This window comes from Lepisosteus oculatus, chromosome 14 (genome assembly GCF_040954835.1).
Source record: "Lepisosteus oculatus isolate fLepOcu1 chromosome 14, fLepOcu1.hap2, whole genome shotgun sequence".
NCBI classification, from domain to species: Eukaryota; Metazoa; Chordata; class Actinopteri; order Semionotiformes; family Lepisosteidae; genus Lepisosteus; species Lepisosteus oculatus.
The window spans coordinates 35,820,158-35,843,776 of NC_090709.1; the positions used below are offsets into that span (position 1 = coordinate 35,820,158).

At 50.3% G+C, this 23,619-nt stretch overlaps 2 protein-coding genes across 2 annotated transcripts; one reads left to right on the forward strand and one right to left on the reverse strand.

Moving 5' to 3' along the window:
- Positions 1 to 1,946: 1,946 nt before the first annotated feature.
- Positions 1,947 to 9,563, forward strand: LOC138243448 (trichohyalin-like). The gene is made up of 4 exons (XM_069199070.1): positions 1,947 to 2,050; positions 3,005 to 4,057; positions 5,765 to 7,768; positions 8,848 to 9,563. The coding sequence occupies exons 1-4, from the start codon at positions 2,017 to 2,019 to the stop codon at positions 9,168 to 9,170; spliced, it is 3,414 nt and encodes a 1,137-aa protein (XP_069055171.1). The 5' UTR covers positions 1,947 to 2,016; the 3' UTR covers positions 9,171 to 9,563.
- A 5,037-nt stretch (positions 9,564 to 14,600) lies between these two features.
- On the reverse strand, positions 14,601 to 22,718 carry LOC138243457 (NACHT, LRR and PYD domains-containing protein 1b allele 2-like). The gene is made up of 9 exons (XM_069199088.1): positions 22,651 to 22,718; positions 19,852 to 19,943; positions 19,559 to 19,623; positions 17,894 to 18,108; positions 16,819 to 17,066; positions 16,420 to 16,542; positions 15,756 to 15,909; positions 15,548 to 15,592; positions 14,601 to 15,455 (listed from the first exon to the last, which is right to left on the reverse strand). Exons 1-9 carry the CDS (start codon positions 22,682 to 22,684, stop codon positions 15,178 to 15,180), a joined length of 1,254 nt encoding a protein of 417 aa, XP_069055189.1. The 5' UTR covers positions 22,685 to 22,718; the 3' UTR covers positions 14,601 to 15,177.
- Between the last annotated feature and the right edge of the window lie 901 nt (positions 22,719 to 23,619).

Sequence of the window (23,619 nt, forward strand, 5' to 3'; positions counted from 1 at the left end):
GGACCTGTAAAGAGCTGCACACTGGTGGTGGTAGTGGGATCCCCGTGACCTGTAAAGAGCTGCACACTGGTGGTGGTACTGGGATCCCCATGACCTGTAAACAGCTCTGAGTGGAGTGTCCAGGAAAGAGCTATAGAAGTGTAGAAGAGGGGCAGGAGGAAGGGCCGGGTCTGCTGTTGCCCCCCCCACCCCCACCGCCATCGCCCCTCCTGCCAGGGGAGGAAGAGGGGGCGGCGGCCGAGGCGATGAAAACCGGGGAGGTGCTGCTCCTGGTCGGCGTCTCTCAGTACCTCAGCAGCAGCTCCGACCTGTGACCTGTGACCCCCCTGCCCCCCTTCTGGATGGAGTCCGACCGTGACGGGAGAGGCCCTCAAGTCCGGCCCGATACCGATACCCATACCGGCCAGCCGGACCCGAACCCGAGCTCAGACCCGGACCGCTGCCGCCCGGAGAGGGGAGTCCGGGACTCGTGGGCGGAGACGCCCATGGCCCTTTATCGCTCTGTTTGTTTATTGATTGATTTCCTGCGTGGCTTATTTATTTATCTATCTTATTGACGGAGAGACTCGTGCGTCTTATTGATGGAGAGTATTTCAGTGAGAGCGGAGGTGGTGCTACTCTTCCTTCACCGTGAGGAACTGGAACGGTTCTCCATGATTTGTCGTTGTATAATCGATTAATCGATGACAGCGAGTGAAATGATCGTGGGGTCGGGGTGTTTCACTCCCTTCTCCCACCCCCACAAAAACAACGCCTGTGAGGTCGCGGGTCGTCTTCATTTTTAACCTTCTTGCGTTCATCGTGATTGAGGGGGGAGGGGGGGGGGCGGTTTCTCCTCTGTTTATGTTTATGTCTTTATTTCAACAGCAGAGATGCCCCCCAAAAAAACGCTTTAAAAAAAAGCTAATGTATTGAAATAAAAAAGGAAATTCGACCTTAAAAGCAGGACAGGAGGGAGTATTTCGCCACAGTAACGCCCAGAGGACTAAGACTGACCGCCCCTTGGTCCGAAATCCCCAGACCCCACCGGATCGCTCTCCTTTCTCCGCCTGGCCATGGCCTGGGGTTCCTCGTGAGGGAGGGAGCCCCCGGTCGCTGTATGTTCTGTGAACAGATGAATAAAGAAGGAGAAGCAGCGGTGTGGTTTGTGTTTGTTCTGGGGAGGGATTGACGCTGCAGAAGAGCCGACTGAGAGTCTGCGTTGGAGGAGCCGGTGGAAGAGAGGAGATTGTCCTCAAACTGTACTCGTCCCCAGACCGTCACGGGCTCTGGGGGGGCAGCTCAGACAAGGGGGGGGGGAGGTCGGGGTCAATCTGCGCTCAGGCACCTGCGTTTAAGAGGGGGTCTGTACGTAGAGAGGGGTAGGGGTGGGGGACAAGCTGCCCAGGCGTGTTGTTGAAGCTGAGACCCTGGCTTCTCTCCAGACACAGCTGGGTGAGCTGCTCCAGTCAGGACAGGAGGCTCTACTGTACACAGAGAGTGGTGGGAGGGGGGAACAAGCCGATACCCTGGCTTCTCTCCAGACAGAGCTGGGGGAGGGGCGAACAAGCCGATGAGCTGCTCAGGTCCGTTATGTACTGTCTGACTCCTGTCTGCTCTCCTGCTCTCTCTGGCCTGCTGTTTCCCCGATCTGTCTCTCTCCTGAAGCAGTAAAGCTCCGGCCTCTGACTTCTGGTGCCTTGTCTCCCCCTGGCGGGGACAGTGCAGTACTGCGGCGCCTCATTGACTTCATAGATCCAGACGGGTGTCCCGACTGCTGGTCAGTACAGTGTCCCGACTGCTGGTCAGTACAGATCCAGGACGCTTTGTGAGAGAGTAGGGGTGTGACCCCAGTGTCCCAAGGATGCTGGTAAGAGTTGATCTGGGTATTCTGGTGTTTTATTTTGCTCTTACCGATTAACCTGTTCAGGTGGTGATTAACTTTATGAATCCACGAGGTGGCGCCAGAGCAGCGTCACAGCGAGGACAGGAAACCCGCCACCTCACATCAGCAGGAAGAGAAGGAGAGAGAGAGAGATGGCAGCGTGTAGGAGCTCAGCGCTCAGCCCTGGTGAGTTTTCTCTTGTTCTGCCTGTCAGAGTGTCGGTAAGGGAGTCACTGAGGGTCTCTTCTCTGTCACAGAGCACAGCAGCAGCTGGAGAAGTGTCTTCCTGTCTGCTGAGAGTGTGTTCTGTCTGTCAGACACACAGGGTCTGAACTAGAAGAGAGAAACAGGAACTGATTTTACTTTCATTTTCAACTGACAGCGATCAGAGATCGGTGTTGTAAAACTTAAGCTGTTTGGAATGTACTAAATATTTTAATAAGGTGTTTATTTAAGGTAAAATGATTGATGTAAAACCTGACTGTGTGCTGATGGTATTGGATTCACACTGTTAGTATTCATGATGCTCAGACACGCTCAGATTTGATCGTTTCCTGTTTGTTGCTCAGAGGCCATGTTTATTGTACAGCTGATAATACCAGAGAGGAATCAGTACAGATGAACAACAGAGGAATTTATTTGGCCCATAATTAGTAGTGATTCCAGGTTCTCGTACAGCGCGTACCAGTGTATCGGCTCGTTCCCCCCTCCTGCCCCCCTCTGTGTATAGTATAGCCTCCAACTCCTGATTTTAAATCTTAGTCTTCCTTTGAGTTTCAGTGTTAATTTTGAGGAACTCTGAGGTGTCAATATCTAACTGATCTTTAATGATGACTGACTGTCACTGAGGATGTTGAATATTTTGTATATATTTATGGTTCACTATCTAAGAATATCTAAGAATACAGAATAAGAATGTTGTAAGAATACAGTTTGATTAACATTAACAGAATATGTTTGTATACCACAGAGAATACACAGAAAAATAATCTCAATCTGTGATTTTCCTCTCTCATAGGGCACGGACAAGAGAAAAGATATAGAAAAGTTTTATCTTAAATTTTAAATGTGATGAGTGGTGAAGGTATCTGTGATGAGAACTTTATAATGTAAATAATCTGTGATCTTTCTCTCTGACAGGGGAGGGACAGGCTGATTCCCATGAGGAACCACAGCGTCTCTCAGAGATCAGGATCGTGTTGCTGGGGGAGAGACGGTCTGGGAAGAGCTCAGCAGGAAACACCATCCTGGGCAGAGAGGAGTTTGACACTTGGAGAGAAACTAAGGAGTGTGAGAAGAGACAGGGTGAAGTAGCTGGGAGGAAGATCACTGTGGTCGACACTCCAGGGTGGAAAGTATGGAATTATGATGATGATGATTATGTTCCACAGCAGATCAGACAGGAGGTTGTGCGCAGTGTGTCTCTGTGTCCCCCAGGACCCCACACTCTCCTCCTGATGATTAATCTGCACTCCTTATTCACAGACTGGAGATCAGTGAAGGAACATCTGGAGCTTCTCAGTGAGAGAGTGTGGAGCCACACAATAGTGCTGTTCACCTGGGGGGACAGACTGACACACACAACCATTGAGCAGCACATTGAGAGAGCAGGAGAGGAGCTCCAGTGTCTGGTGGAGAAGTGTGGGAACAGGTATCATGTTCTCAACAACAAGAACAGGGGTGACCGCACTCAGGTCACAGAGCTGCTGGAGAAGATAGAGGACATGCTGGCAGGAAACTATGGGCTGTACTTCACCACTGACATTAAAGAAATAAACACTGAACGAGAGATAGAGGAGCCGAGACAGAGGGAGAAGGAGAGACAGAGAGAGACAGAGGAGCTGAGACAGAGGGAGGAGGAGAGACAGAGAGAGACGGAGGAGCTGAGACAGAGGTTGGAGGAGAGACAGAGAGAGATGGAGGAGGAGAGACAGAGAGAGATGGAGGAGCTGAGACAGAGGTTGGAGGAGAGACAGAGAGAGACAAAGGAGCCGAGACAGAAGTATGAAAGAAGGGAGAGAGATAGAGAAGAGGAGCTCAGACAGAGGTTTGAGGAGGTGTGGAGCAGGAGAGATGAGGAGCTGAAGGAGAAGATGAGAAAGACACTGGAGGAAGAGGAGCTGGAGAAAGAGACAGAAGAGCCCAGACTGCCTGTCAAGAGGAGGAACAGTAAAGAACTTGAACCTCCCCACAGTGAGTGTGATTGATGCTGTATTACCGAGTCACTGATCTTACTGCTCATCAGACTGAGTAGGGTACAGAGTAGGAGGTATTTAGGTGTCCTGACAGTAGTAGGGTACAGGGTAGGAGGTATGTAGGTGTCCTGACAGTAGTAGGGTACAGGGAAGGAGGTATTTAGTGCTCTTCGTAGGTGTCCTGAGAGTGCCAGTGCCCCCTGTCAGTTCAAGGAGGTAACTGCAGGTGTCTGCTGTGGTTGGCTGTTCAGCAGTCTTACTGCCTGGGGGAAGAAGCTGTTCTGACACCTGGTGGTCTTGGTCTGATACTACAGTACCGTTTTCCAGATGGTAGTAGAGAGAGCAAGTTGTGTTTAGGGTGACTGGGGTCCCCGAGGATGGACCTGGCCTTCTTGAGGCATTAACACAGTAGATATCCTCTGTGTTCAGTATCGCAGCCGGTAGTGTTCTGAGCCAGTGTCACCACCCTCTGGAGGACCCTGAGCTCGTGGGCGGAGCAGTTACCACACCAGGCAGTGGTGCAGCCAGTTAGGATGCTCTCAGTGGTGCAGCTGTAGAAGCTGGTCAGGATGTGTGAAGGCAGGCTGAACTTCTTCAGTCTGGGGAGAGAGAACATGCGCTGTCTTGTCTACGGGGTTGGTGTGGTGGGTCCAGGTCAGGTCGCCTGTGATGTTGACACCTAGGAATTTGAGAATCTGGACCACTGCGGACCCACTGATGTGAATGGGTGCCTGGTCTGTTCCTGTGGTCCACCATCAGCTCCTTAGTTCTGCTGGTGTTCAGAGAGAGGCTGCTGTCCTGACACCATGCTGTCAGCGTTTCTACCTCCTCCCTGTAGGCGGACTCATCACCGTTCGTGATCAAGCTGATGATCGTTGTATCGTCCGCAAACGTGATGATGGAGTTTGTCTTGTTCCTGGAGACGCAGTCGTGGGTGAACAGGGAGCAGAGGAGAGGGCTGAGTTTGCAGCGCTGGGGAACACTGATGTTCAGAGTCAGGGTGGAGGATGTACTTGTGCCGACTCTGGGTATGATGCCCAAGAATAATTCCCAGATGTAAATTTCTTTCATAATGGCCAGCAGCCCTATCACCCTGCAACTCCCAGCTGGCAGCCCCCACTGGAGCCCAGCAGGGGTGAGCCTGGCCAGTACCTGGAGGGGAGACTCCTGGGAAAACACTGAGGCTGCTGCTGGGAGAGGTGTGAGTGGGGCCAGCAGGGGGCGCTCTCACCCTGCGCTCTGTGTGGGTCCTGATGCCCCAGTATAGTTACGGGGGCACTGGACTGTAAACAAGCGCCGTCCTTCGGATGAGACGTCAAACCGAGGTCCTGACTCTCCCCTTTACCCCCCTGGTTTTTACCCATCATGGCCTCCTAATAACCCCCCTCTCTGAACTGGCTTCATCCCTCTGCTCTCCTCCCCACTGAGAGCTGGTGTGTGGGGAGAGGACTGGAGTGTCATCAAGGTGGGGCTGCACACTGGTGGTGGTAGTGGGATCCCCAGCACCTGTAAAGCACTTTGAGTGGAGTGTCCAGAAAAGCGCTATAGAAGTGTAAGCAATTATTATTATTATTATTATTATTATTATTATGACTTTTAAGTTACGTTTGTAACCTGAGCAAATTGTACTCCTTTTACCTGTGGAGAGGTTGGTCTCCTCTCATGTCTAACCTCCCTGATGCTCCTGTCTCTCCTCCTGTTGCAGTGAGTGAAGTCGAACCCAGACTCCAGCCCTGTCCCTCTGAGCTGAGACTGGTGCTGCTGGGCAGGACTGGTGCTGGGAAGAGCTCAGCAGGAAACACCCTCCTGGGCAGCACACAGTTCCCGTCCCGGCCCAGCCTGCCCGCGGTCACCCAGACCTGCGAGAGACGCAGGGGGGAGGCTGCTGGGAGGCAGCTCTCTGTCATCGACACGCCAGACCTCCTGGACAGCAGGGGGCGCCAGAGAGACGTGTGTCTGGAGGTCCGGAGGTGCCTGCTGCTGTCCTCCCCAGGACCCCACGCTTTCCTGCTGGTGCTGCGGGCCAGACGCTTCACGGATGAGGAGAAGGCAGCCCTGCTGACCGTGACCGAGGTGTTTGGGGAGACTGTCCTGAATCACACTGTCGTCCTCTTCACCCACGGGGACAGTCTGGGACAGGAGACAGTGGAGCAGTACATTGACACACAGGGGAGAGACCTGCAGCAGCTCTTAGAGAGCTGTGGGAACAGGTATCATGTTCTCAACAATATGGACACGGGCGACCGCACCCAGGTCACACAGCTGCTGGAGAAGATCGAGGACATGGTGGCAGGAAACAGTCTGGGCTTCTTTGTGGACCAGGATGCAGAGGAGAGGCTGAGAGAAAGAGAGAACAGATACAGGGAGGAGGAGGAGGGCAGGAAGGAGAGGGAGGAGTTTCTGAAGAAAGTGCAGGAGCTGAGAGAGGAGTACGAGGCAGAACTGCGTCAGAAGACGGAGGAGCTGAGACGCAGGAGTGAGGAAGAGCAGAGGAGGAGAGCGGAGCAGCTGAAGGAGGAGCACGAGGAGCAGCAGAGGCGTCAGCTGGAGGAGCTGAGACGCAGGCAGGGAGAGGAGCAGCGCAGGCAGCTGGAGGCTCTCAGGAGAGAGCAGGAGGAGACACTGCGCAGGAAGGAGCAGGAGCTGCAGCTGCAGTACCAGGAGCAGAGCCAGAGGCTGGAGCAGGAGCAGTGTGAGAAGACGGAGGAGATCAAGCTCCGCTACAGGACGCAGCACCAGGAGCTCCTGCGCAGGTACGAGGAGGAGCAGCGTAGCAGAGCTGAGCAGATGGAGCTCAGATACCAGGAGCAGCACAGGAGGGTGCAGGAGACCATCCTGAAACTCACTGAGGAGCAGCTGAGGAAGGTGGAGGAGACCAGGACCCAGTGTGCAGAGAGACTGAGGGAGAGGATGGAGGCCGTGAAGAGGCAGCTTGAAGAAGAGCAGGAGAGGAAGATAGAGGAGCTGAGGCAGCAGCACAGAGGCCAAGACCGCGGGGAGGCCCAGCAGAGGTGTGAAGCAGAGCTGTGGAGGAAAGTGGACGAGATCAAGCAGCTGTATGAAGAGAGACTGCAGGGGAGAGTTCAGGAGCTGGAGCAGCAGCACCAGAGGGAGATGGAGGAGAAGAGGAAGGAGCAGGAGGAGGAGCAGAGGAAGAGAGAGGAGGAGCTGAGGAGGCAGCTGGAGGAGGATCGCAGGCAGAGGGAGCAGGAGCTGGAGCTGAGGAGGGCTGAGGAGCTCAGGAGAGTGGAGGAGCTGGAGCAGAGATACTCACTGGAGGAGCAGAGCAGACTGGCAGAGCTCAGACTCCACGAGGAGAGGATGAGAGAGCAGGGCAGGCAGGAGCTGCAGAGGCAGACGGAGGAGCTGAAACTGAGGCATCAGCAGAGGGAGGCAGAGCTGAGGCAGGAACTGGAGGACGAGCAGAGGAGGAGGGCGGAGGAGCTGAGGCAGCAGTTGGAGAGGGAGCACCATCAGAAAGAGCAGGAGCTGGAGGAGAGATACAGGGAGCAGCAGCGAGAGGCGCAGGAGGAGAGGAGCAGGAAGGAGGAGCTGAGGAGGCAGTGGGAGGAAGGGCTGAGAGAGGAGTACGACAGGAGGCTGCAGAGAAAGGAGGCGGAGATCCAGGAGAGGTGGGAAGGGGAGCTGCAGAGGAGAGTGAAGGAGCTGCAGGAGTCCTCCCAGCCTCAGAGCCTGAACCCGGGTCAGAGTAAGTACCCCAGCAGTGGTGGATGCCCAGTCAGGGTGGGGTAAATTCTGCGGGGCAACTTCCAGAGAGACAGATCTGCTCACAAGGCTCCAGATCTTTTTCCTGACTCAGGAGTGAATCAGTTTAGTATTGGGACCATGAGGGCTGATATGTGCTTTTTGCTGAGTACTGTTGGAATTTGTTTTAGACACAAAAGTACAGAATATGATTGCATATTAAATATGAGTCTCTAGCACAGACGGCCGGCATTTCCACAGTTAAACTTTGTCAGACAAGACTTTCTGTGTTCAGTCCCCCCAGTTTCAGGTCAGCAGCAGTGAAGTGAATCAGAGTTACTTGGTCACACGTCTCTTACACGACTTTTAGTCTGCGACTCCTCGACGCCCCCAGACCCCTGATATGATCTCAACAGCCAGACCCAAACACTCAAGACTGGAACCAAGGCTGCAGTCTGACAGCTCTCGTTTTCACAGTTAGTACAACAAACACCTGAGTAATTAGTCGCCTGTTTGCACGATAAACTCTGTTCACCTGACACTGGGGGTTGAACACAACAGACGACACTGTTGTAACATGACTAATCGTGTCTAGAAAATCATTTCCACAGACAGATGCTGAAATTCTGTGCTTTTGCTCAAATTTAACCCTTTGATCTGAAAATCACATGTCAATAGTACACATCAAAATATATATCACATTTAATTTAATTTTGTACAAATCAAAAATGACTAATTTTACTTATAGCTGTGGTTCATGTCTGGTCCTGTTAGACCAGGAGGACAGCTGGTCCAGAGGTTCAGGTCCGGTCCTGTTACACCAGGAGGACAGCTGGTCCAGTCATGTTGGAGGACAGTAGGTGTGAGGATGCTGTACCAGGAGAACAGTGTTGAAGTTCTGTTTTACCCAGAGTGGTGGGTGTCTTGTACAGACTGCTCTGCTGTACTGTTGAAATTTTATATCTTGCAGAAATCAGCTGGATAAAGAAATGAGATTCATCATCGTTGATCTCAAGCTTGTTTGGTAGTGAGTAGTAAATGTGTCACTTGTGACCTCCCTTCCTGTCTCTCCTCCTGTTGCAGTGAGTGAAGGAGACCCTGCAGTCGAACCCGGACTCCAGCCCCGCCCCTCTGAGCTGAGACTGGTGCCGCTGGGAGCAGCAATAGGGGCCCTAGCAGGAGCCCTGAGGAGCCCAACAGGAGCAGCAGCAGGAACAGTGATAGGAGCTGCAGTAGGAGCTTTACTGGGAGGAGAAACCAGAGCAGCACAGACTCACACACAAGAGCGTACACAGCCCGCAGACACACAAGAGCACACGCAGCCCGCAGACACACAAGAGCGCACGCAGCCTGCAGACACACAAGAGCACACACAGCCCGTAGACACACAAGGGCACACACAGTAGTCACAACGTAGTCTCACACACAACCTGAAGGCACTCAAGAATACATAACCCTCAGACACATAGAGAACACACACAGCCCACAGACACAATGAGCAGACACACACAGCCCACAGACACAACCCATCGACACACACAGCCCACAGACAGGAGAGGGAAACAGACAGGAGATTGAGGAGCTGAGACAGGAGCAGGAGAGGGAGAGGAGGAGCTCAGGCAGTGTTATCCGAGTGACAGAGAGACACAGAGACACTGCCGCAGGTCAGTCACTGATCCACACAGTCTTTCCCAGCGGGAGAGGAAGACCGGATACTTCCTGGACACAGAGTGAGGACTCTCCACTGAAACACTGATCTCTTCCTCGTAAGAGATCCGACTCACTGAAAACCAGCCCTTAGTGTCCCATGTGAAGAAAACTCATTTTAAATAATGTTCTATTTTGATCATGTTTGTATTTTGCTATTCTTTGTGTATATATATAAATGTCATGAATACTTTTTGGATATAATTCTGACATTGTATATTTGTATGTAACAGAATATATGTATATAATTGTAACAGTGGAACAGTGAGTTTGTATCCAGCTGTGGTCTGGCGGTGTCCCACCCGGTATAAGAGCACAGTGTCGCTGACCGGGACTCCGCGGTGGGAAAGTGGCCGGCCGATCGCTCGGACACACAGACCTTTCTGGAAGAGAAGCGCGTTTTCACCTCCTTCAGCCGGAGTGCAGCTGCAGAAACACACCGCTCGCTTGTGCAGAAGGACGTTGAAGCGCCGCTGGAAAACCGACGTGATGATGAAAGACGTCGGTTCATTACGGCGCCCAGACCCGCTGCCGGCTCGTCCGGCAACTGGGGCTTTATATCTCGCAACTGCGACTTACAATCTCAGAATCACGACTTTATTTCTGGTCATTGGGACTTTATATCCCGCAACGGCGACTTACAATCTCAGAATCACGACTTTATTTCTGGTCATTGGAACTTTATATCTCGCAATTCCGAGTCAGAAAAGTCATAATTTCGAGATCTAAAGCCGAAACGGCGAGAAACCGCGGCGCGTTTTTTTTTCTTTCCACTACCTGGCGGACACGGCTTCCACAGAGGAGGGAGAGAAATGGACTTTTATGTTTTTCTATCGACTTTCTTCTCCTGAGACGATCATCAAGGAGCAGAACTGGCGCCAAAACCCGCTTCCGGCTCGTCCTCCGGGTGCCGCTGCGGCGCCGGTTGCTAAGCGACGCTCCGAGCCCGAGCGCTCGAGCTCCTCTCGGGGCGGTTTTATTCCCAGCTGAGGAGCCGCTCCTGTCCTGGAAATCCCGGGAAGGACTGGGACTCCCCTCCTGTGGGCTGGGAGGCTCTTCCCGGGTGTTTCCGCAGACGAGGGGAGTCCTGGTGTCCTGGGAAAAGGCCCCCTGTGCTGCGGGCGTCTCCGAGAGAAACGGGCTGTTTGTGTGGGAAGATGCTCTTTCCTCAGGAGGGGAAGAGCCGAGCGGGAAGGAAAGTTCTGGAAGTGCGTCTCCTCTCCGGCTGCTCCAGTCCCAGTGACGGCGACACCGGGACAGGACAGGAGGGACGAGCGGGTCCTCTTTCCCACACGGGGGATTAGTGGGGTTTGTTAGGACACAGGACAGAGAGATAGTGCTTCTAGATAGAGTGCTTCTGTACGGGTAATAGTAATAATAATAATAATAATAATAATAATAATAATAATAATAATAATAATAATGCTATACGTCTCTCTCACCCGTGTCCTCCGGTCCTGAGGAGTTTTAGAAACTGTCCCATTAAGACCTACAGCAGAGAACATTCTTACTGGGAAGCATCTTCCCAAATTGTCCTGTACGTGGTGGTAAATCACCGAGTCATGAATCAGTGTTACTGAAGCACATATAGAGATGTACTTGATAAGCGCCGAAGAGCGTGTGATGAAAACTAAGAGGAAACACTGAGTCTGACGCTGAGGTGAGAAGCGGAGAGATACAGTGTGAAGAGTGTGACTTCCAGATCCAAATGTTATAATAATAATAATAGTAATTATAATAATAATAATAATTATACATTTGAATGATCTCGCTGCTTCGGCGGACCGGCGCGCGCCGGCTGTTCGATTCTTAACGAGCGCGCCATTAAAAAACAAATAAAATAAAAATAAAACCAACTCCAAGCCGTGAACCTGCATCATCTTCCTCTTCCAGCTCCTCCTCTCCTGAGGGGAAAGAGCGGCCTGCTGTCGACAGGAGGGTGGACACAGACGGGCCCGCTCCCGGAGAGACTCGGAGTGAAAGACCGTCTCTCAGAGACTCCAACTCCCCCGGACCGGTGGACATGGGTGAGAGAGACGGCCGGCGTCGTCATCATTATTATTATTATTATCATCATCATCATTATTATTATTATTATTATTATTATTATTATTATTATTATTATTATTATTATTATTATTATTATTATTAGACCAGCAGGGGAGGGCAGTCGCGGGCAGTTCGGTCGGTCCGGTTTCCATGACCACGGGGCCGCTGACGATCCGGATTCATTCCGCTTCAGCCCGACAGCAGGTTCGACAGGTCCAGTTCGTGTGGGTCTGCGGGTCGAGCTGAGGACAGGAGACAGCTGTCGGTGCAGAAGCACACGGGTGTGCAAGAGCTGACATGAAAGGGCCGGGTCGTGTTTCTGTGAGTTTTATTATTATAATAATCTACTTTATTTTATTTTATATAGCACCTTAAAAAGTGGATTTCTCAAAGCACTTTACTGAATGACAACAATAAATAATATATATATATACTGTATACAAGATAAAACAAGTAACAGGTTTCAGGTGTGAAGAAGGCCGAAAAGTGTTTTCTTTCTTTCTTCTTTCAGCCTGAAACAAACCTATTACTTGTTCTTTTATGAAATCGAGACTGTATTAAATGTGAGTGAACTTCATTATTGTGAACTGTTTTCTCATGTCACTTCCAGCTTCTCAAAGCTTCTTTGAGCCTGTAGTTTATATATAAATATTTATTAATACCGTAACACTATGGGGTTCAGGCAGGCACCCTTGGCACATCAGGTCAGCCCCACACCGTCGGGGGCTCAAACCCAGGACTCCAGCGTCACTCACCAAGGACCCAGCTTGTTGAGCCAAAGAGAGATGTCTCCCCAGCCCAGTGGCTGTGGTCCTGCTATCACAGGGAAGGGCGGAGACGTCACCTGCTCTGTTAAGCCGGCTCTTACACAGTGGCTGGCGGCCGTATGCGTTACATTACCTTATATGGTACTCCAGTCCCACAGCAGTTATATGAGCCTGGTAGTTCACTGTAATCACTCCAGTAAAATGTCCACAGTTGGGTAGAAATACAAGATTGTTTGAATAGAAATATATCCAAAAATAATGTATAACCTGTGTGTAGTGTGTATAATGATTATGAGCCCAGTCTGGACTGGTCAGATAAGCACAAGGACAGAAGAACAGGGGTTAACAGCACTGAGCTGGTCTGTATCACCTGATAGTGCCCAGTGTAGAGTCTCACTGCCCCTGACTCTGGAGCCCAGCTTCTCTGATGAGTCTCTATCAGGCTTTACAGACTGCTGGGGTTAACAGCCCTGAGCTGGTCTGATAGTGCCCAGTGTAGCCCAGTGCCCACTGCCCCTGACACTGGAGTCCAGCCTCTCTGATGAGTCTCTTAAGAATATTGGTCCATTAAACTGATAAGGTATAAAAACAGGAGAAAGATCTTTATACACAAATACTGTTTGATACACAGTGAAACATCTCAATAGTTTCTTCCAATTACTGTATATATACATTAAATCTCAACAGTTCAATGCAGCACATAAAGTAACACTATTGTACTGTCCCTTTTCTTGGTAATGTTCATCTCCCAACAGAGGATGATAAAGCTGGAATTCAGTTGACTAAAGTTAATAGAAAAACCTTCATCTGTAAACGTTCAAGGCACTTGGCAACTCAACAATCACATGTCATTACACAATAATGCTGGCAAAAGGAGCCTTCTTCAAGAGAAGTATTGAGATAAGATACCATCTCCACCATGTTGGAGTCTCCACAGGAACAGGAAGTGGGATGAGGGAAGAAGGAGGGGCTTCAGATGGGAGGCTGCTGTGATTGGATACAAGCTGGGATGGAGCAAAGCTGCTGTTATTGTTCTCTTTAAACATAATTCATTTCATTTAGGTTAAATACATCCGTAAGATATACATTCATATGATTAGAGAATGTTTTAAGTGAGCAACACCTTCTCTCAATCATCTTCTGTGGCCTTTCTCTCTTGTGCTGCTTCAGCTTCTCATTCACACTCCTGTATCTCTTGTATGTCTCTTCTGCTTCGGGGGACTGAAATACCAAACTACTTTACTGTATCTGTCTACAACTGAATTGAGTCTCTCTACTGTCCCTTTGTGTCACTCTACTGCCTCTCTCAGCTCCTCGATCTCCCTCCTGCAGTGAACTGTGCTCCTGTCCTGCTGGAGTGAACTGTGTTGTCGACACACTGACCTGCTGGAGAGTCTCTCCGTGTCTCTCTGCCTCCTCTCTGGCCTTTTCCTCATAGTGCTGCCTGAGCTCCTCCATCTCCCTCCTGTGTGTCTCCTCTCTCTCCTCTCCCTCTCCTGCTCCTCTCTCACTCCCTCCATCTCTCTCTGCAGCCTCTCTCTCCCCTCTCTCTCTCCTCAGCTCCTCCTCCAGCTCTCTCCTCCTCCCCTCATCCCTCTCCTCCCTCAGCCTCTCCTCCAGAGCTCTGATCTTCTCCTCTCGTGTCTGGATCTCCTCCTCCATCCTGCGGAGGTTCGGTACCTTTTCAAATCCAGTGATCACATCTGCTGATTGGCTGCGACATCATCAGGTGTAGCTCTTCAGGCTTCTCATTGGCTGTTCGTCTTTCAGATGTTTGATCGGTTACCCCCAGCTATAGCTCAACTCCAGAGGAGACCCGTCACCCCACCAGCTTGGGTCCACATGAGTATTTCCTGTCATGGGAGATGTCAAAATGGACCCCTGGTTTGTGTTATGGGTCAGGACCTGATGCTCATCAGAGAAACTCACCTTGGACACACTCCCAGGGGCTGGACTCAGCAGAGCTGGACTGTTGTTCACTCAAGGGCAGAGATTATTGGTAAATGTTTATGATACGCCTTGGTGCTACAGAAGTTTCATCTGAAGTGCAGCACCTCCAACAGCACAGTGTCACAGAGCTCCAGAGGGAACAGCGCCACCTGCTGGTCCACAACCTCCACACACAGCAGCAGCGTCCTGGTTTCCTTACAGTCTCCCAGCCTTGCTGAGCTCCGAGCTCTGAGGGCATCAGGCTACAGAGTGGCAGCTCTGCTGTGTTCATGGGCTGGATCAGTGCAGGCTCAGAAGAGCCTGTGTGACCTTTGTCATGGAAATATAACTATCAAGGAAGCCACAAGAGAGAGTTCTCACCTGAGTAAGGTCTTTATTTCAATATTGCAATATTGGGAGCCCTGCAAAGTGCAACCAGAGACTCAATTTGTTACAAGCAGTACAGGGTTTTTATAAGACGTTGCGCTGTAAAAAAGTTCAGCACTTGGTCCCTTCTAAAACTTCCCCTTTCTCTAAGAGAAAACAGATTACATCATAGAGCGAGAGAAGAAAAACTAGATTTGTTATTCAAAGCTTATCAGTTACTTTCAGCTAATTCTAATGACCCAGACAGCATATATTGTTTTGGTACATTGTCTTCTAAACTAACCTAAACAGTGTACTTTGTTGACGAACTGTTTTCTAAAATTCTGCACGTACTGTAGCACAGCAGTTACATCCTTGAAATATATTATCTAAAAGCACCAATATATTTTTTTCAAAGCTCTCTACATTTTTAAGAATCAATTTACTTATTAGATTTCCACTTCACCTTCCTCACGCTCTCTGTGTGGCTCAGGGGCGTTGCTGTGAGCCGAGAGAGGACGACTGTGTGTCGCTCAGGAGTGACTCCCTCATGGTGAAACACTGTAGTCCTACAGGGTGTCCTTACGCTCCTTCTCTATCTCATCTGCTCCACAAAGGGCTTCAGTAATCCTTGTATCACTGGGTCGTTCCGAGGAATGCTGGCCATGGCTTCCTGAATGACATGAACAGACACCTCCGTTCCGAAGTGGGAGACGATCCTGTGGGCCAGGTCCTGCTTCTCGGTGTCTCCCAGTACACCCCGGGGCATCCCCTCCTGGTGCAGAATGTTCTTCAGCTTCTTGTACTCGTCTGCTTCCAGCTCCTCGATCACTTTATTCAAGGCTCCTTCCCACCCTTCGCTGCTGGTGATTCCTGAAACAAACACAGACACCCTTCTACTGGCTGCTCCTACACAAGGGCTGAGGAACCAGCTCTAGATACTCAAAGAGGACAGAGGGACTCACTCTGAGGGGCAGAAGTATTTGGGGTCCTGGTCTCAACAGCAGGGACTGCAGAGAGAGAAAGAGACAGAGCCATGTTCACCCTGACCAGCACAGCACCCACAGGACACACAAGATGCATCTCAAGTCAGCTATTGCCTGGCATGATTGTCACACTCACTAGCAGGCCATACTGACCTCTAACCCACCATGTTCTCAGTAGATCTGTTACCTGGCAGCTGCACAATCCGGCTCCACACCCTCTTTTCTCCATCCTTTGTGGCGCATTTCAGCAACACCAGGTCCAGTCTCATCGCACCGTGGGCCAGGAACACCTCGAATGTGGGGTGGAAATTCGGGCCATAACTCCAGTAAAAGCACTCGGACTGGAAGAACAACAGTAACGCTGTGTTAAAGAGCTAGCAGTCTGTCACACAGGCAAATCCTTTTTGAGCATGAAGTCAGCTGGACTCCCTCTACAGACTCTGTGACTCTGCTTTCTGCTTCTCTCTCCACTATCCCAATTCTCCTTGACCTCTGACATGACTGGCCACATCCTCTTCCTGTCCTGGGTATTTCAGGTGCTGCTCTTGGCTGGTTCTCTTCTTGACCCTTGAACTGCTCTTTCCAAGTGTCCTGGTGAGGCTCTGGCCTTCTCCCCCCCGGTGTTCTTCACGTTTCAGAACTCGGGCCCCTTCCTTTCTCTGTGTATCTGCTGGATGGGTCCACCTGTTTCATTGTTTTGATGATACTGATGATACTCAGATCACCCTTTCATGACCCGAGTCTTTCCTGCTTCTCTCTCTCTAGATCTTTCAGTCTCTCCCTCATGCTCTCTCAACAGTTTGGGTCATAAAGGCCAGTGATCTCCGTCTGTGTCACAGGCGAACCATTACCTCAGGCTGGATTATCTCAGTCTTCTTGCTGCTGCTGGACACTCTGTACGTCGCTTTCGGTGTCAGTTTACAGGTTGAGCTCGTCTGAATGAGGGTGCTGCTGCAGTCCTGCTGCTCGGTGACCTGTGGAGGAGAGGAGAGGACAGGGTGACACTGCTTGGAATGGGGGAACAGAAACATGCCACGACGTCGTGCTGGAGAAACAGACGGACAGAGACAGGAAGTGCTGGAGAGACAGACAGAGAGACAGGAAGTGCTGGAGAGGTAGACAGGCATAGAGACGGGAAGTGTTGGGAGAGAAAGACAAATAGAGACAAGAAGTGCTGGAGAGGTAGACAGGCAGAGAGACGGGAAGTGTTGGGGAGGTAGACAGACAGAGAGACAGGAAGTCCCCTGTACCTGGCTGAGAAGTACGTTCTCAGGGAGCACAAACACATTCAACTTGGGCAGCAGGTCCATGCCATCCCCCGGCCGCAGGAACAGCAGCACCTGTCCCTTGACATTGAATCTGAACACGCTCTTCACGAGGCCCCACAGGGACAGGCCGGCGATGGACACGCTCACATGGGTCTGTGTCACCTCCAGGGGCGACAGCACCTCAAGATTACCACAGCTCACATGGGCCACCGACAGGAAGTCACTCCTGCCTGCAGGAAGACACTGAGTGAGTCATGATTCCTTTGGCTGTTTGTTGTAAGACTACTCACATCTTCACAGCTTCCAGTCCAGTAGGAGAGCCCAACGATTCAGTTACACCCCTAGACTCCACCCCAGCTGTTCCCTGTTTGTTCCAAGGACCCATCCCTCTCAGCTATAAGACTTTGGGCTCAGAGCAGTGGGTGCAGCACCATTGTGGAGTTGGACCACCTTCGGTTCCGACTTGGTTAGTATTTGCCAGTTAGGCCTCAAGTGCCGGGTCAGTGAGATGGGTTTGTAAACCAGAGACCATCAACTCAATGCTGGAGGAGCTTGTCTTGGTTAAACCTGAGTACGTTGGCTCCAGTGTGATTCGACAATCAGTCACGTCCACAGTAGAGGACTGCCGGAATGGAGAGGCTCACAAGAGCCAGCTCTGCTCCTCATTGACTTCCATTCCAGCTCATCTTTCAACCTAGTGACATGACACGACACTTAGGGCTGAAGATCACTGATTATTTCTGTTAACGATGTGACATGGCCTTCGGTGGCCATGAATAACTGAATTAAAGTAATGAAGCCTTTAACTGAGATTAATTAAGGGCCAGTAATGAAGCCCTGGGATTGAGGTTCAGTAATGGATTGGGACAGATTCCAGAGGCTGGAGAGAGGGATGAGTCCAGCATATCCCAGAAGCAACCTCATCTTCATGCACACTGTTACACAGAGGGCAAATTGTCACCAGACTCCGTGGTAGAGGGTAGAGTCTCCTGCTGTAGCTGAGCTGAAGCTGTACTCACTGTCAATACAGAAACTGTTAACATCGCCTGAGACTCACGGTCATCGATCTCGCAGTGAGGTAGCTGCAGTTCCGTCAGCGCCCCCTGGGGGCAGTGTATGTCAAACAGGGGTCCTGCAGGATGCTGGCCAGTGGGGGACAGGAGCGCCATGTCCCAGTGTGTGGTCTGATACTCCAGTTCGCCCCCCGACGCCATCACAAACACCAGCCCAGTGACACGGCACCAGAACTGACCCGCGGACGGGCAGAGATACCTGCATAGGACAGCACACTGTCAACACACTGCAAAGAGACAGAGGACACCACACTTTCAACACTCCACAGAGACAGGGGACACCACAGACATCAGGGCATTGACACTGGAGACAAAATAAAGAAATTCTACGCTTGCAGTACAGTGACACAAAGAGAGAACTGGGGCAGGACTGTGACAAAGACACAGCACTGACACTGGAGACACAGAAATATAGAGGTTCCACACTTCCATACTGCAGTCTGGCATGTTTATCCTTATTATTATTATTATTATTATTATTATTACTATTATTATTATTATTATTATTATTATTGCTTACACTTATATAGCACTTTTCTGGACACTCCACTCAAAGCACTTTACAGGTAATGGGGACTCCCCTCCACCACCACCACTGTGCAGCCCCACCTGGATGATGCGACGGCAGCCATAGTGCGCCAGAATGCTCACCACACACCAGCTCTCAGTGGGGAGGAGAGCAGAGTGATGTACTGTAGCCAATTCATAGATTCATGGGAATTATTAGGAGGCCATGATTGGTAAGGGCCAATGGGAAATTTGGCCAGGATGCCGGGGTTACACCCCTACTCTTTTTGAGAAACACCCTGGGATTTTTAATGACCACGGAGAGTCAGGACCTCGGTTTTACGTCTCATTCGAAAGATAGCGCCCGTTTACAGTACAGTGTCCCTGTCACTATACTGGGGCATTAGGACCCACATGGACCGCAGGGTGAGAGCGCCCCCCTGCTGGCCCCACTAACACCTCTTCCTTAGCTAAGAAGAAGCTACTAAATTCCTCTCATTATTGTTTTAAGGACTAATGATACGTGATATGAGTGCTCCGAGTGTTTAAGTTTCAGTCTGGTGTGAAAGTACACAGGAGACCATAGTGATGGGCGAGACTGAAGCAATGTATCTATTTTAGTGTCATTTCTCCGTGAAGCTGTCAGGTTGCAGGAGAGCGAGTCTCTGGAAAAAGAGGTGACTGTGAAAATCCCTTCTGCTGACTTTTATTCATACAGATAAACTGCGAGTCCACTGCCATTGCAACTGAACGCTTCCGCTGAGATACCGCAAGATACTTGGCTGGACCGGGATGACATTATGATTGACGGGCAGCTTAGCGAGTCAGAGGGAGGAGTGGCACAGGAAGTAGACCAGTGGCCTTGTGGGAAATGGAGTTTACCTAGACCGCTGTCGTGCAAGTGAGCAGAACAGACATCTGGTAGCTCCTCACTGGGAGCACAGGAAACTGTGCATTTAAAATAACGAGACAAACAAGGGGTCTGTATGTAACATCGAGCAGTGTGTTTTGGAATTCTGTTTGTCCTGAAGGTCTTTCGGCCTCAAAATATGCCTTTTAGTGATGTTCAGGACTTCCTATGTTTTAATCTAATTTTTGCTTGTTAAGCAAAGGACGGCAAAAAAGACCAAAATATCAGGTACCTGTAGGTTTCCTTCCTGTTCTGAAATTTTATTTCAGGAGTGAATTCAGTCACGTTCCCTGGGACCTGAAAACGAATTGAGATGTCACAGGTGTGGAGGTAAAGATACAGGTGTCTCTCCAGTGTGGGAGAGGAGATGTCACAGGTGTGGAGGTAAAGACTCAGGTGCGTCTCCAGTGTGGGAGAGGAGATGTCACATGTGTGGAGGTAAAGACTCAGGTGTTTCTCCAGTGTGGGAGATGAGATGTCACAGGTGTGGAGGTAAAGACTTTTCCTGGAGGTACAAACACTTACTTTGGTTCTGCTAACTTCATCAGGCTCATCTCCCCCAGACAGTGAGCCCCCAGTCTCAGGTGCCCCAGGTGAATATTCCTCAGCTGCTGGACCTGTTGAAAGAAAGAGCTGGGCATCACAGAGTGACAGGCGTGAATCTGTCTCAGTATCTCAGTTGCTACAAACTGTTGAATACAGCTGTCTGATCTTCTGAGACGACCTGACTGCTGTTTTGACACCATCATCATGATAATGGGCTCGTTATGGATCTGGTGTGATGCTGCTCACTGTGTTTAGAGTCCACTGTGTTTCCTGTATTTTAGAATACTTACTTCATATCGAAGTCTAATCACACTCCTAGAGAAAGTGTGGATCATCCTGGATCAGAAGGGACAGTCAGTGAATCCGAGCGAACTCTCTTCCTGTTGTGAACTCGTGACTCGCACTAATATTCTTACAGGACCTTGAGAGAGAGGGTCAGTGATGTAGGAGAGAGAGCTGTGTGACAGTGTGTCATACACACAGAGGGTCAGTGATGTAGGAGAGAGAGCTGTGTGTCAGTGTGTCGTACAGACAGAGGCTCAGTGATGTAGGAGAGAGAGCTGTGTGTCAGTGTGTCGTACAGAGAGAGGATCAGTGATGTAGGAGAGAGAGCTGTGTGTCAGTGTGCCGTACAGACAGAGGGTCAGTGATGTAGGAGAGAGAGCTGTGTGTCAGTGTGTCGTACAGACAGGGGGTTAGTGATGTAGGAGAGAGCTGTGTGTCAGTGTGTCGTACAGACAGAGGGTCAGTGATGTAGGAGAGAGAGCTGTGTGTCAGTGTGTCGTACAGACAGAGGGTCAGTGATGTAGGAGAGAGAGCCATGTGTCAGTGTGTCGTACAGACAGGGGGTCAGTGAGGTAGGAGAGAGAGCTGTGTGTCAGTGTGCCGTACAGACAGAGGGTCAGTGATGTAGGAGAGAGAGCTGTGTGTCAGTGTGTCATACAGACAGAGGGTCAGTGATGTAGGAGAGAGAGAGCTGTGTGTCAGTGTGTCGTACAGACAGAGGGTCAGTGATGTAGGAGAGAGAGCCGTGTGTCAGTGTGTCGTACAGACAGAGGGTCAGTGATGTAGGAGAGAGCTGTGTGTCAGTGTGTCGTACAGACAGAGGATCAGTGACGTAGGAGAGAGAGCTGTGTGTCAGTGTGTCGTACAGACAGAGGGTCAGTGATGTAGGAGAGAGAGCCGTGTGTCAGTGTGTCGTACAGACAGAGGGTCAGTGAGGTAGGAGAGAGAGCTGCGTGTCAGTGTGTCGTACAGACAGAGGGTCAGTGATGTAGGAGAGAGAGCTGTGTGTCAGTGTGTCGTACAGAGAGGATCAGTGATGTAGGAGAGAGAGCTGTGTGTCAGTGTGTCGTACAGAGAGGATCAGTGATGTAGGAGAGAGAGCTGTGTGTCAGTGTGCTGTACAGAGAGAGTACTGCACTTCCTCTTCTCTATCTTCTGCAGAAGTTTTCTGTCCATCATGTAAGGAAAGACACTCATTTCTGCCACCATGTCCTCTATCTTCTCCAGCAGCTCTGTGACCTGAGTGCGGTCACCCCTGTTCTTGTTGTTGAGAACATGATACCTGTTCCCACACTTCTCCACCAGATACTGGAGCTTCTTCCCTCCTCTCTCAATGTGCTGCTCAATGGTTGTGTCTCCCAGTGTGTCCCCCCAGATGAATAGCACTATTGGGTCTCTCCAGACTCTCACTGAGGAGTTCCAGATGTTCTCTCATCTGATAAACAACACAGACATTTTTCCAATGTCTTCCTTGCTCATCTTTACCAAGGGCGCCAATACTTCAGGAGGGCCCTGTAGAGTCCCACTAACACTCTGAGTGTCCAATGGCAGTTCAGACACATATGGGACTCCTGTGTTCAGAATGAACCTTTATACCACCTTATTTTAAAAATACATGTAAAAAACTGTAAAATCATTCAGTCTGTCCTGATTCTTCAGTAGTGAGTCTAAAATGTCACACTTCATAAAGAAATGTTTGGGACTCAGCCACCTGGCTGGGAAATCTGTGTGTTGTATAGTTTCAAACCGCTTAGAAACTAACTACTGTGATGCACACTGAAGAGAACTAGCATGAGTCTCTTTAGTCTGAAGGGAGTGTCCCACACTGACAGGGTGAAGATAGGGAACCACGTACAAAGAAAATATTCAACATCCTCAGTGACAGTCAGTCATCATTAAAGACCAGTTAGATATTGACACCTCAAAGCTCCTCAGAATTAACACTGAGGCTCAAAGCAACACTAAGACTTAAAATCAGGAGTGGGAGGCTCCACAGAGGGGGGTGGGAGAGGGGAACTAATTATAATTACTAATTATGGGCCAAATAAATTCCTCTGTTGTTCATCTGTACTGATTCCTCTCTGGTATTATCAACTGTACAATAAACATGGCCTCTGAGCAACAAACAGGAAACGATCATATCCGAGCGTGTCTGAGCATCATGAATACTAACAGTGTGAATCCAATACCATCAGCACACTGTCAGGTTTAACATCAATCATTCTACCTTAAATAAACACCTTATTAAAATATTTAATGAATCCCAAACAGCTTGAGTTTACACTACCGATCTCTGATCGCTGACAAGAGAAAGTGAAAGTAAAACAGTTCCGGTCTCTCTCCTTGTTCAGACCCCGTGTGTCTGACAGACAGAACACACTCTCAGCAGACAGGAAGACACTTCTCCAGCTGCTGCTGTGCTCTGTGACAGAGAAGAGACCCTCAGTGACTCCCTTACCGACACTCTGACAGGTAGAACAAGAAAAAACTCACCAGGGCTGAGCACTAAGCTCCTAAACTCTGCCATCTCTCTCTCTCCGTCTCTTCCTGGTGATCTGAAGGGCAGGACTATGTCCTCTCAGTGGCCCTTGATAAATTTACTGGGTTCAGTTAATGATTAACTCACCAGAGCAGAATGAAGTCTTGGGCGCCGCCTGATATGAACGTTTCTGGTATATCTAATCACTTAGGAATTTAACAATACTTTTAAAATTATTTTTCATAAGCAAACTCTCTTGTTTGGGGTTCTGGAAACTATCTAAAAGGATCTCCAAAGCACTTTACAGTCAGGGACCCCACTTCATCCCACCTGCAAACAACTGAGAAGAGGGAATTTGGGAAGTACAGACCGAACCCCGACTAAGCAGCACCCCTGACCAGCAGTCGGGACACTGGGGTCACACCCCTACTCTCACACACAGCGTCCTGATCTGGACTGACCAGCAGTCGGGACACTGGGGTCCACACCCATCTGGATCTATGAAGTCAATGAGGCGCTGCAGTACTGCGCAGTCCCTGCCAGGGGGAGACAAGGCACCAGAAGTCAGAGGCCCGAGCTGAACTGCTTCAGGAGAGAGACAGATTGGGTAAACAGCAGGCCAGAGAGAGAAGGAGAGCAGACAGTAGATAACAGACCTGAGGATTTCATCGGCTTGTTCCCCCCTCCCACCCATCTCTGTGTACAGACCCCCTCTTAACCGCAGATGCCTGAGCGCAGATTGACCCCAACCTCCCCCCACCCCCCTTGTCTGAGCTGCCCCCCCAGAGCCCGTGACGGTCTGGGGACGAGTACAGTTTGAGGACAATCTCCTCTCTTCCACCGGCTCCAACGCAGACTCTCAGTCGGCTCTTCTGCAGCGTCAATCCCTCCCCAGAACAAACACAAACCAAACCGCTGCTTCTCCGTTTTTAATCATCTGTTCACAGAACATACAGCGACCGGGGGCTCCCTCCCTCACGAGG

Excerpts from the sequence above, each read along its gene's own strand:
- LOC138243457 (XM_069199088.1), bottom strand. The coding sequence starts at position 22,684 with ATGGCAGAGTTTAGGAGCTTAGTGCTCAGCCCTG. Across the intron at positions 19,624-19,851 it reads ATGAAGTTAGCAGAACCAAA|GTCCCAGGGAACGTGACTGA; the intron begins GTAAGTGTTTGT and ends ATTCGTTTTCAG. Across the intron at positions 16,543-16,818 it reads AGAACGTACTTCTCAGCCAG|GTCACCGAGCAGCAGGACTG; the intron begins GTACAGGGGACT and ends TCTCCTCCACAG.
- LOC138243448 (XM_069199070.1), top strand. The coding sequence starts at position 2,017 with ATGGCAGCGTGTAGGAGCTCAGCGCTCAGCCCTG. Across the intron at positions 4,058-5,764 it reads AGAACTTGAACCTCCCCACA|TGAGTGAAGTCGAACCCAGA; the intron begins GTGAGTGTGATT and ends CTCCTGTTGCAG. Across the intron at positions 7,769-8,847 it reads GAGCCTGAACCCGGGTCAGA|TGAGTGAAGGAGACCCTGCA; the intron begins GTAAGTACCCCA and ends CTCCTGTTGCAG.